The 12244-nt window shown below is 37.2% G+C and overlaps 1 protein-coding gene across 6 annotated transcripts in view; it reads left to right on the top strand.

The window, feature by feature from the left end:
- The window catches only part of ATE1 (arginyltransferase 1), a 70084-nt gene that overhangs the window by 26527 nt on the left and 31313 nt on the right, over nucleotides 1–12244 (top strand). For all 6 annotated transcript variants that reach the window (XM_048310807.1, XM_048310803.1, XM_048310804.1 and 3 more), the window contains exon 10: nucleotides 564–663. In XM_048310807.1, the coding sequence (XP_048166764.1) occupies nucleotides 564–663 (100 nt within the window). The remainder of the gene's footprint in view (nucleotides 1–563; nucleotides 664–12244) is intronic.

Raw genomic sequence — 12244 nt, forward strand, 5'->3', positions numbered from 1 at the left:
ATACTAACAATCATGGGATGGTTAAAAATACCTTCTGTTGCATAAAGATGGATGTTTTTCAATGCAAATCGCTGAAGCATAAATGATAGAACAAACAAGAGGCTTATCCTTGAAGCTTATTTTTTAAAAACACTCTGATGTTTTCCTGAGCCACGTTAGCCAGTCTGCATGCAATAGCTGGGCCAGGTTTCTGTAGAATTCCAATGTACATGAATATTAACAAGAAACCTATTAAGTAGAGGCTCTTAGTCCCTTTTATTAAAATTTCAAATCAGGCAGTTGGCAGACCAAAACACAAAAATGAAAGTACTTTTACACCTGACATGGTGTTGTGCATTTTGATGATTTGTTTGTTTGGTTTCCAAGTATTAATTTTCAGTTTATTGTGTTTGAGATTTTTAAAAAGATTAGTTTGGAGTTTATGATCTTCATTCTTTATTATAGAAGTCTAGTCCTTTATATAGATCAAGAGCCAGGTAACTGTAAAATATTTCAATATGAAGAGGTAAAATGACTGTAAGAATTGTATTCAAATGTAATTAATCTTTTCTTTCCCCTCTCAGGGAAATTGCTTTTACTAGACAGCTTCATGAAAAAGCTCCTGATCTCTGTTTTTATTATATGGGTTTCTACATTCATTCATGCCCCAAAATGAGATACAAGGTAAAGTGTGTTTTCACTTATTTCCTTAGTGTGCTATTATTCAAAGCTTTTGACAGTGTTCATAGTAATATAATATTTCGTAATTGTCATTTTGGATTTTAATGTAGACGTTATATGGTTAAATTTGAATGTTGGTTACTATTTAACTTGGCTTAGGGCTTTATTTTTTTTTTTTTTTTCCAATTTAGCTGCATGTGCTATTTATTACATCTTGGCTTAGGAGAGGTTTCCAAGGCTGTCAGATAGTAGTTTGTCATTTGGTTACCTGGCTATCTCGTGTTTACAGTATCTCTTCCAATGCACTAAAATTCTCCCTTTTTGAGGTTGGCATATTTGTAACTGTTGCTTAGTGACTCCAAGCAGTGATAACATGTCTTCTTGGGCTTGGCTGGGTTTTCCTCTTTATTTTTTGTTAGAGTTTGGGGACTTGCTCTGCTCATGAAACCAGTGAGAAGTTTGGTGAGCAGCGATTTGGAGCCAGAGCAGATTTTTGAGGAGAGGATCAGGAGAATCCACGGAACATTTACAGCAACTGCTCTGACTCCTTTGTAACCCCTGTTGGCTTCACCTTTGTTGAGACCTCAGTGCCTAAGAGTGTTTCTCTTGTGTTTTTTAGATCTTGTGAATGTGTTACCTCTTCTCGTTAAATGTATCATTGCTTTCAGATATTATTATGATACAGTTTCAGAGTACTGAACTTTGATAGCAATTTGCTGAACACTTACACATAGCCATTTTTATCTGTTAATAATGTGGAAGGATAAAAAGCTCACAAAACCTAGAGAAAGAGGTGCGGTGTTTTCATTTCCTTTTTTCCCCCCCTCTCAAAATATGTTAAAAAATCTGCAGTGTTTTCAGCTGGTTTTCAAATAGCCAAAAAATTGTGAGGCTCATTAAAGTGACGGTTGTGAAGGAATTTTATCTTAATTATGGCCTACACTACAGGTGACCATGATGATTCAGTCTTCTGAAAATAACAAATCCCTCTTGTTTTGTTAGATGATGTGTGTGTGTGTGTGTCCCTTTTGCCAATTTGAATTTATCATGTCCATCTGCTGGCCAAACAAAGAGAATATTAAGTTTGAGGCAAGCAAATGGGTGAGTTGGAAAAAACTGCCCTCTGTCATGTGAATCATCTTAAAGGCTGTCCCATCCCCAGGTTGAACCAAAGGTTTTGATTAGTTCTTCTACTCTTTGGAGAGATTTAAAAGTTTGGGGTGATTTGTTTGTGTTGAGACACTGCAACTTAACATCCCTTGTCTCTTCTACAACCTGCATGGTTCAAGACTTGTGAAAAGAATGGATTTAGTTTACCAGGGCACTTAAGAAACAAATCTGGCTATAAGGGAAAAAACATCTCAGTTCTGAAAGATTTCATGGATGAGAAACTTTGGTTCAGCTGCTTGTAGTGTTTTACTAAAACCATGAACTTTGTGTACCCGGATTAAATAAAGCTTATACATGAGGCAGTGCATTAAAGGAACCACTATTTCTTTGTATTATTTATTGTGTTCTGTTGAGCCTGTGCTGCAATTTGAAAATGATTGCATCAAGAATATAAAACTTCCACAATGCTCCTAGATTTCATTCTTAAATAATGGAAATTGATTAAATTGTAGTGGGAGTATTTCACATTTTGTTTTGCTCACAAAAGCTCTTTTTCTTCCCTTGCTTAGAATTAATGACTATTTGATATGACTGTGGTTTGGTAGAATATACATTCTAGTCTTCCAGAAGTCTACACAAGTCAATGTGTTAGGTAATTAAAGCTGGAGCAGGGACTGGGGAGGATAAGAAGAAAGCCTGTACATGTATGATTAGAACACACACAGACATGCACACAATGCTCTCTGTTGGGACAGCAGTATTCTAATAAATGAATTGCAAGGGCCTTTGTTCTATTTTATATTTCTTTCCTGGGTGTATTTGTTTCAGAAGTAGACAAAAGTAATGGAATGGAAAATCAGGTTGACATTAATTCTGTAGTTCTACTTTACCCTCACTGAAATAGAACACCGGAACCAAAATATCAAACTAAGCTCTGAAATGCATCTGGATAATGCTGCTGCTCTTGTGAAGTGATTGGGAGTGGTGAAGTAGGGTGGGGAAGTCCTGACTTTGCAGATTAAGTAATTTCAGTAATGCCTGGTTGATTTAGAGGCATTACAGGTTGAAGACTTTGCTTTATTGCAGTTTAATAGAGATGTTAGAGGCTCCCTTCCCTTAATGATATTGCTGTGGAAGAGTGACAGGCTGTGGGTGACTGTTGTTAAACTGGTGTCAGGTAAGGAAATTAAATGAAGGAAAGAAAGAGAAGGAGCTGGAAAGCTCTCTGCTGGGTTTTTAGCCTTTTTCTTGTCATTCTCTTTGCACATTATTTGTGCTGGGATGTTCAGAAATGGAGACTGAGCACAGGAGCACTTCTCTGTATGAGCTGTGTTTTATGAGAACACAAGCACTTATTTACACCGAAGGCACAGGATTTGGGAAACAGTTATTGGGGGTCAGTGTGTGCCATTTCATCTGAAGGATTCTCGTTCTACAAATGGTACAATTTGGTGTATGGATAGTGTGTAGTCCAGTGGAAGACTGGAGGCCTGAAAGTCCTGGAAGCAGATCCTGAAGTTGGGATTCCTCTGGCACAGTAACAGAGTTGGAGAATTCTGGATTCTCAGGCAGGAAGATGAATGGTTAGAGTATCAACTAACCCATGGATCAGACATAATTACAGAGGTTTTTAAAATAAAGCTCCCTTTTGACTCACTGTTCCCATTCCTTTTGTTCCCAAGCAGCCAACATTTGATTGCAATGTGATTTAAAAGCAGTGGAGTCCCAGTGAAATTACTTTAAAATGGGGGAAGGGACTCAATTGCAATATTAGGATATCTTTTAGTTCCCAGTCTCTCTCAGATTTGTTCCCATGTATGGGTTAATATTTACAAACTGGTAAAATAAAATCTACATTAAATTGAGACAAAAGGAGTCCTGTAGTCCTATTATGTTAATATGGAAAAATCCAGTGAAAATCCTTAAGCAATGGCTTTGTTCCATTTTTTCTGGGTAGGTTAGGGTAATACAAGCTTAAAATGATTCTCTGAAGAAATTCACGACCTTGTGGGAAACCTTCTCAGGCTCTGTTAGATGTGGTGGTTCTCACATTGGAAAGCAGTCTCCTGGAAAATTTTCCACAATCATGCAATGCAAAGTCTTTTTCCAAATGCATTTTGGAGCATGTGATAAAGTTTTAAGTATAAGAAAGTATTTTACTTGAAAATGAGGTTGGTCTCAGGGTTGCTTCTCATGTGTACTTGTTAATGTTTTCAGTTAAATGCAGTAATAAACAAGCATATTTATGGAATTACAGAAGCAAAAGAAGCACCTTTAGCAAACAGCCATATCAGAGGAATGCTTGAGAGGACCTTGGATTTTCTTCCTGTGTTGATATTCTGTCTGTTTTATCCTGCATCCTTCAAGTAAAATTCACTCTGTGGCTCTACCTTACTAAATTCCCACTTTCCAATTACTTCTGAACTCTTTGAGGTCCTTTCTTGTCTTTCCATTGCAGTCCTTTGATACTGATTTTGAGTCTGTGGTGAGGGTCGTTAAATAGATGTTGAGGTTGTGTTTCTGGTATAAATAATAAGTGTATTTGCTGCCTTGCATTTGCCTCTGTTGACCTTAAATCCCTTTCTCCTCTAAGTTCTCGTGTTGGGAGGGATTTGTTGGTGACATTTTCTACGTGAGTTTCCTTAGTTCTGGGGTTTGTGAGGCTTTTTCAGTGTTGGTGTTTGCATGCAAACGCTGCAGTTGGAGCATGGATCAGTACTTGTTTCGGTCAAGGATGTGCTTCCCCTGAGGCCACCCCACTGATGCTGGTAAATAACTCTCAGAGCACTTTGAAGTGCACAGCAGATTTAATGTCTTCTTGCCGTGTTATCTCTGTGTGCCATTTTAAGACCATTCTATGATGTGAAGAGGTGTTTTGACTGAAACCTTTATCCAGACTTGTATGCTGGCCAAAGTAAATGGAATTATTTCAAACAGTCTCCTTCAGTATCAAGTCATGGCCAGACTTCAGATAGATGGAATACTAGAAAGGGCTCTGAAATGTCAGAAAAGAAACAAAAGGCTGATTCAACTGTGATTAATCATTCTTAAATTAAATACCTCAGACTGACTGTGGTTGTAAGCAGTGCCCCTGGAATTTTATGGCACTTGAGAGCCAATTTCTTTGGCTGCTTTCAGGAATTTCAGCATCACTCCTCATGCAGCAGTGAAATGCATCCAGTGGTAGCCTGCATGTCCACGTCCACAAGATCCACAGGAGTCTGGCTCATCTTCCCCTGTCCAGACTCTTTCACCATGTCTCACTATGGAATTTAGTTAATGTTTTCAGTAAGCTCGGATTTGCTGTGTAAAGTGAAATTTGTGGGAGAAGGAGATTTAATGTGACGTGCCTTAATGTAATCCTCTGTGATTTTGGGGGTGTAAGCACATGCTTGTTATGGTTCTGCCACTGAGCAGCAAAAAGTTTTGCTAAATGTGTCACCAGTTCCACACAAAAAGAGCTAGTGCTTTTATACATCCATATGTCATCTTTTTATTCAGCCTCCTTTTCTCACTGGTATTACTATTTACCTTAAAATGGGAAAATATGATGAGCTGGGAGTAGTTTAGAGGACTGGAGATGCCCTGAAAAAACTAGTGGCTTTTCCAGGATTAATTTTGTTAGATTATAGGAATAAATCTGCATTGCAATTAGTACAAAACAACTTTTTATGTGAACAGGTCATAAATAGTCAACTAAATATCCTGAAAAGTCAGTGCTTGTTATAGAGTGCCAAGTTGTTGCTTGCAGCAGCATTTGATAGTAAAGAAATGAAGTATCTGCATTGTAAAACCATTATTTACTCTAAGAAGGCAATAAAAGTTTCGGCAACACAGTGGTTTTGGGTTTTTTTGCAAGACTGTTAAAAACAAACAGCAAATAATAAAGACTAAAACATACAGTAGTAAAGCTCTGAGAATGATAAATTGCACAAGTTGGGAGGTAATCCCTGCTTTTGTGTGTGTCTTATTAACATCATTTTCATCTGCCTCCTGCCTTCCTTCCATGTCCTCACTGAACTTCCCCACTGGCTGGGATCCTCCTCTGCATGAGCATCAGCAGCTAAATTTGAACATTGATTTCTTCAGAGCTCTGGGCTTACCCCAGCTGTTCTTTCTGATGGTTTGGGTTAGTGCCTGAGGAGAAAGACAACTCTGAATTCTATTGCAGTTTGGGCATTAAAACCCAAAGCGGTTTTGAGAAGTTTTTAAAGTGGCCAAGACTTCCAAAAGGATTTTGGATGATTGATTTGATGTACATGTGTTAAATGCTTCTGGAAATCAAGCTGCTTTAATATTCCTTCAAGGTGTACCTAGTGCAAAAGTCCTTATCTCTCAACATGTATTTTATCAAATGTGTTTTGACTAGGAGGGCTGTCTAGTTTTTGGATGTGAGAAGGCAGGTGCTCTATTTAGGACTGCAGAATCCCTTACAGCTTGCTGCTCCCTTTTTAAAATCTTTTTTCCTTTTGCTTCTTCCTTCCATAAAAGCTTTGTCCTTTCACCTTTCCTTATCTGAAAGCCTGCACCAAATAAATGGAACTTAACGTGTTGGGATAAACAACTATGGGAATGTGGGACAGAATAAAAACACCATGGGTGAAAAATTATTCGTTCTTTAGTTCTTGATGTCATGCTAGTGATAAATATTTAAAAGCTTTTCTTATTTACTTTTAACAGCTTCTTACAAAGTGTTTGAGGCCACTTGCTAGGTTTTTTTTTCTTTAAGACACTTGTAGAGAGGTTGTGAAAACCACATTATTATGAGCATCAACAGGCAGGAATAAAGAGATGCGCCACTCTGGATAGCAACAGCCATAAGTGAATGCTGACAGGGGATAATTGTTTACAGCAGGATATCAGTTTCCATGTTTATTTACATGTTTTCATTGCAGGTAAAGACAGTGAATGCAATTACTTTTTTTTCCCCCTAAACTGTTGGTTTTTACTGCATGTGATTGGTAAGTTATTGCTGTTTTTCCTCAGTACAGGTGTTGAAGCTGTGCTGAATTTCACACAGTATTTTTCTGCAATCCCATTTTTCTGCTAGAAACAGTCACAGATCCCAGCTGTGTCTTTTTGCTTAACTTTATTTTTCCTGGTAAAATATTTTCAATGAGGACTTAATTTTTTGGTCAGTTAGAACTCCCTTGGGAGAGAAGTGAACATGTCCCTGGGGATTTATTTTTCTAATGTTAGAAATGTTTATGTTCCTAATGTTAGAAATCCATGTTACTTTTTAGTTGTTTATGGAATTTACAATGACTGAAGTTTGTAGCAGAAATGAGATGGACATATGTGTATTTGTGTTTGATTGTATTATTTCTAAGCTTTTATCAGAGCAGAAGATGTTTGTTCTGTAGGTCTCAGCTGACCTCTGAAGTCAGCAAGTTTCTTCTTCATTATTGCACCTTGAGAAAATGAACGGGGTTTGGATCAAGTTATTTTCATGTGGTCCTTAAAAAACCTAAAAATATTCTGTATGTTCAGCATTCCCAGTTCAGATGTTGTGAAGAATAAACATAGAAACGTGATTAATGTGGCATTAACTACCTACATTTGCACATCAGCAGGGATGCATTCTACACCTGTTACTTGTTACAGGAATTCTATTAGTTTGGGACCACTTCACTATAATGGTTTTTTTCAATAAATACGATTTTGCTAATTCGTGTAAGATTTAAGTGAGTGAAAATCCTACCTTATTGTCATAAAAACCCAAGGGTAAGAGGCACAGTTTGTTAAATTGTTGGCCAGTTCTGTACTGGTGGATGTTTTCAGAGTTACTAGAGGTAACTTGCCTGTCTCTGTCAAAAGGACCTGCTAAAAAGATTTTTGCAGGATCATGTTAATAAACCTGAGGCAAACCATCTTCTGCATGATGGTAGCTGGTAGAAATTTATCATGTCTAATTCATGGCTCAGCATAAATTCCCTGCTTATTTCTGACTTACACTAAATTTTAGTTGAAGGCTCATTTGGGGACTCCATAGCAACCACTAGCAGTTAAAGTGAGAACTGTAAATTGTGAACTGCAGAGACAAAAGAGCTGTGGATTTTGTTTGGGTGGCTTTCTTGTGTTTTTGGGTTTTTTGTTTGTTTGTTTTTAATTATTTTTTTAAGGAGGAATAGTATATTTCACAATTCATGTGTCTTTAATTTTTTTCTTCATCTGAGGAATGAGGTCAAAATTCCCATTTCAGAATTTTCCAATTGTAGTTCTACAAACCCATTAGTCCTTGCTAGTAAGTGTAAGAATGCATGGAATTAAGAGTATTTTTAAGGTTTCTATTGAGCAAATGAATTGATGCAGTGCTGCTTCGTCAGCTTCACTTCATTTTTTGTTGATTTAATCATTTTGGACGGTCCTCAAACACTACTTAACACCCTTTCCTTCTGAATTTTGTCTCTGTAAATGTCTCTTTGTGGGAATTCCCAAAAGTGACTGGGTTTGACTATTCAGAGATGGACATGGTGCAGTGCTGTGGTGGAAAAGGTTAAAACATAAGTATTGAGATAATGCTCTTCACTTTTCCTGACACAGTCCCTGTGTGAAGCTGTTCATAACCAGGCCAGATTTCAGATGTTGAGCAAAATATTAAAGTTCTTGTGTCCTACAGAAAAGTCAAATCTGTCACCAAAGTGTGAGTCACTGAAACTGGTTAATTTTATCTGTGCACTACTTTGATTGAAGCTGGCAACACTTGGAGTATTGCCTCTCTCATTTAACTCCAAATCCAGCTGCTCTTATTTTTGCTGTTTTGCTGATTATATTAGCTTTAATTAGGCAATATTGTCAAGTGGAATTTATTTGGTCTGAAAGCCTGCAACTCCTGCTTTTCCTGGCTCTGCCATATTTCACTTGTGGCCTTTACAGTAGGAGCTGGCTGACAAGCCAGTTAATCAACACAAGAGATGTTTTCTCTTCAATTTTCCAGGAAAGGTTTAATGGGAGATACTTTAATGAAGCCTGGTTTAACTAAGACCTCATTAATTTTACAGGGTATCACAGTACACTTCTCTGAAGTGTTACATGTGATCTAGAGGACAATTCATTACTATGAATGATTATTTTCTTTGTCTGAGTTTGTTTAGCTGCCAACTGTATCAAGTCTGCAAGTAAAAGTGTAATTAATGAGCAGAAGTATATTAATGAGGTTCTGTTATTTATCCTCAACCCTGATGTTAAACAGTCTAGTTTGCAAAAAGTTCAACATCAATACTTGGATGGGAATGAGAGTCCCAAAATCCTATAGAGGTGAGTGATTTGGATTTTCAGGAGGGAAAAGTGGAATCATGGATGGTGTAGTCCATCCCTTTACTGCAACACAGCTTCAGTTATATTTGTGTTAACTTTTAAGACCTGTAGGACATACGTGCCAAGGGCCTCCCTTGATAGACTCATGCACCTCTCTCTGCCTTGGTGAGAGTATATGAGAATATATATTCTTATATATTCTTGTTCTTTAGTGGTCATCTCACTGAAATTCTTTTTCTTCATGTCTCACCTAAGCTTTTCTTCCTAAAGAATAGAAGTATTATTTCTTTTTGTTGTTGTGTTTGGTTTTGTAGGATTTTTTGCAGCACCCTTCTTTTTAAACCTGATGGCTACCAACATTTCTCTTCATGGGCTTCTCTAAAAACCCCCATCAACCATCCACCAAAAATACCCCTCAATTCCTTCTTCTCTCCAAGTCTCATTATTTAAGCTTTTTTTGTAATTTTTTTTTATCCATCCTAGAAGATTTTCGTCAACCAATGTATTTTTGTCCTAGAGAATGGTGGCTAAAATTAGGCCCTCAGATGCTGAGGTCAGCTTGTAACATTTGTTTATATAACATGAGTTGCTGCCTTCATTGTACTAAAGAAGATAGTAACCTCTGGAGACAAGGAGAAAGGGTGGAAAGGAGGAGAGGAAAAGGGAATTGTGCAACTACAAAGTTTTCAGAATGGACTGCATTGGGATGTTGGCTGAGTTATTTTTAGTGTCAGGGTTTGTGACTATGTGGCTGTGAAAGCAAATGTGTGTGTGCTGTTGAATTTCTCTGTGCTCCATTCTGCTTTAGGTAAATCTGTTTTAAAACTTGCATTTTTCTTTCTTTCAGGAAAGACTATTGCATTAAGTGAGTTGACAGGGCAGAGAGGGTTTTATGGTTTTCCCTTCCAGTGCTTATGGAGATCTCCTGGATGAGTTTACTACTTTATTGTAGTAAATTATTATTTATAGTATTATGGTAAATACCTGAAGTGACAGCTCAAAGTAACAAATGAGGAATAAAAACCTAGAGCAAGGCTATGATAGTACTGGGTTTCAGATGATGGTAATTAATTGTATTTTCACACCAGCAGCACGTCCCTGGCAGGGGAGCAGATTAATTTATGTTATCCTGTGGTAGCCACCACCATTATTTAGATGCAAGTAATTTGAAAACAAGTCTGTGCTCTCTTTAATTGGTGTTAGAGACAGTCGTTGAAGTTTGTGGAGCTTGGCAGGCGCTTGGGTGGTGCTGAGTTTTCCCAAAGATCCATGAGGGCTCTGAGAGGCTGCACAGGGCAGGGCCCCACGCAGGAGGGTCAGTGGAGAAGTGAAACATTATTGTTACAGCTTCTTTAAAGTTTTTTCTTAATGTAATAAAATCAGTTCCCAAAGGCTTTCAAAGGTTGCCTTACTGTGGAGACCTGGGAGCTTGATGAGTTGTTGTCTTTTTGAGTACAAATTAAAAAAAACCCTAAAAATCAACAACCCCAAAGCCCCCCTTGGTGTTTTCAGACACTGCCCCGAGGTTTCTGCTTGTCCTGTGAGAATTAACCACTGCCAAAAACTTTGTTCAGTTGTTCTAAAAGGAAGGACTGAAACTGTTCAGAGTAGTTATTTGCAATGTTAGACGTGTTGGATAATTTGGAGATTCTTACTAGAAAGGTGTCAAGGGAGTAGATCGTCTTTTTTAATAGCATGGGATACTGTTTGCTTCCTCCCCTTTTCTTGTTTGGAATAAAAACGTTTTCACAAATTACACTGAGATGGGGTGACAAAAAAAGGGTATGAAAATGACTCCATTGTCAATTAATGGAAGAAGAATGGGTCTGTGGAGCAAAAGTACATAGGACCCAAAATCTGTCTTTGTCCCAACACAAATGCACTGTTGTTCTATGAATGGACAGAAGACAAGATGAGCTTTTTGTTCCACTGATCTATTGATTTCTTTTTTTTTATTTATTTCAGCTATTAGGGCTAGTGCTCTCAAGGGCTGCTGAGTGATTATATGGGCAACATATCCATGATTTATTTAATGATTTTTTTTTTCTTATGTTCTTTCCATTTTAGCCTTTACCAGTTGGCATTGTGTGGCTTGTTGTTAATTGCTTTTAACTACCTTCCATTCAGGGCAAAAGAGGAAGGTGTAGAGATGTTACAGTATATTTTTAGAGACAGAAATGTTTAGAAACATTTTTGGCTGCTGTTCCTTAGATGTGCAGATCTGAACTAAACTTGTTTGACTCAGACTGATTAAAGTTTTAGTCATTTAAACTTATATTATGGCAATAAATATTGACATAATATATGCTAAGCACACAACTGTTTATAACACTTTGCTGTCTATTTTAGAAGTGTGTTAAAAGTACAGGGAAGTGTGTGAAGCTGCCTTCTTGTTTCAAGATATGCATGCACATAAGTACTGGGTGGAGCTTTATTGATTTTAAAATAAAGCAGGGTGATTGCCTGGGCAATTTTTAATTATTTTTAATTTTGAAAAGCAGGGATTATAAACTGTTAGAATGGCAACAAAGTGCTAGACTTCTGTAAGTGCAGTTCTAATTTAATACTCCCCTAATCCCATATTCGGGTGGATGTTTAATACACCCTTGAATTACCAGGTTTTGGAATGATCAGGACTTATACAGCCTATAGTATAGTTACTAATTCCAGCCCATTTGCTGCCAAACTTGTTTTTTAATGTGAAGGTGTTTATAAAGCAAAGTTTCCAAACATCTGGCATTAAGAGAAAACTGAAGTGTTGATGTTTCAGCTCAAAGACTTTGGGGATACATAATGTTAAACAGTCTGTTTTCCTAAACATGCAAGTAGACATTTGTGTACCTTAAATGGCAGTAATTCAGATGGAAGCATAATGGTGAACATGTTCTGCCCAACTAAAAGAATAGTGTTGGGCAGTTTTACAGAGCCATGAGCTTAATGGCTGCAAAGCTGCATGAGGAATGACTGCTACAAAATCTCCCACTATAATTTCATTTTTTTCAGCTTTGTGTGATAAAAATGAACTTATTTGACAAGAATTCCAGGATTAGAAGTTTAATATTTGTTTATAATTAAGGAGACAGAGTTTAATAACGTAAGGAGGAGTTTGAAAACAAGTCAATGTAAAAAGAACATGTTGAAAGGATACAATTATTTTTACTGTATTGTGTCCTCAGGCAGTTATTGTTTCCTGCAAAACAGCTTAACAAAAATTCAA

This window comes from Corvus hawaiiensis, chromosome 8, assembly GCF_020740725.1.
Source record: "Corvus hawaiiensis isolate bCorHaw1 chromosome 8, bCorHaw1.pri.cur, whole genome shotgun sequence".
Lineage (NCBI taxonomy): Eukaryota > Metazoa > Chordata > Aves > Passeriformes > Corvidae > Corvus > Corvus hawaiiensis.